Consider the following 323-nt stretch of genomic DNA (forward strand, 5'->3'; position numbering starts at 1 on the left):
CTGTATATATTTTTGTTAATTTCACAGTTGATCCTTGGCATCGGAACGCCGTTGGCGCTGTCACGGGAGAACGTGATTATTGGTGCCTTTGTAAAGTTCGTTTACGACATGCCGGCGAACGCGACGGACTTCACCGAGCCCGGAGTCTATTACTCTCGAACGCAGAAGAGCAGATGGAGCATTTACAAGGCGTTGGAGAAGGTCGCGGGCCTCTACGGATTCGGCGGGAAACAATGCCTGTTGAAAGCCATTTGCGAGACTGCCGCGATGCCATTCGAAGGCACTCACAGCTTATTGGGACAGTTGCTGCACGTCTTCTTCAA

General features: G+C 51.4%; 1 protein-coding gene across 1 annotated transcript; it reads left to right on the forward strand.

The window, feature by feature from the left end:
• Positions 1-21: 21 nt before the first annotated feature.
• Positions 22-312, forward strand: LOC108622204 (uncharacterized; the record flags this gene model as incomplete). The annotated part of the gene is made up of 1 exon (XM_018019915.1): positions 22-312. A coding segment is annotated over one exon (291 nt), but the record flags the coding sequence as incomplete, so codon positions are not given.
• Between the last annotated feature and the right edge of the window lie 11 nt (positions 313-323).

The sequence above is a fragment of the Ceratina calcarata genome, unplaced genomic scaffold (assembly GCF_001652005.2).
Source record: "Ceratina calcarata isolate Rehan_Ccalc_2016 unplaced genomic scaffold, ASM165200v1 scaffold21093, whole genome shotgun sequence".
Classification (NCBI taxonomy): domain Eukaryota; kingdom Metazoa; phylum Arthropoda; class Insecta; order Hymenoptera; family Apidae; genus Ceratina; species Ceratina calcarata.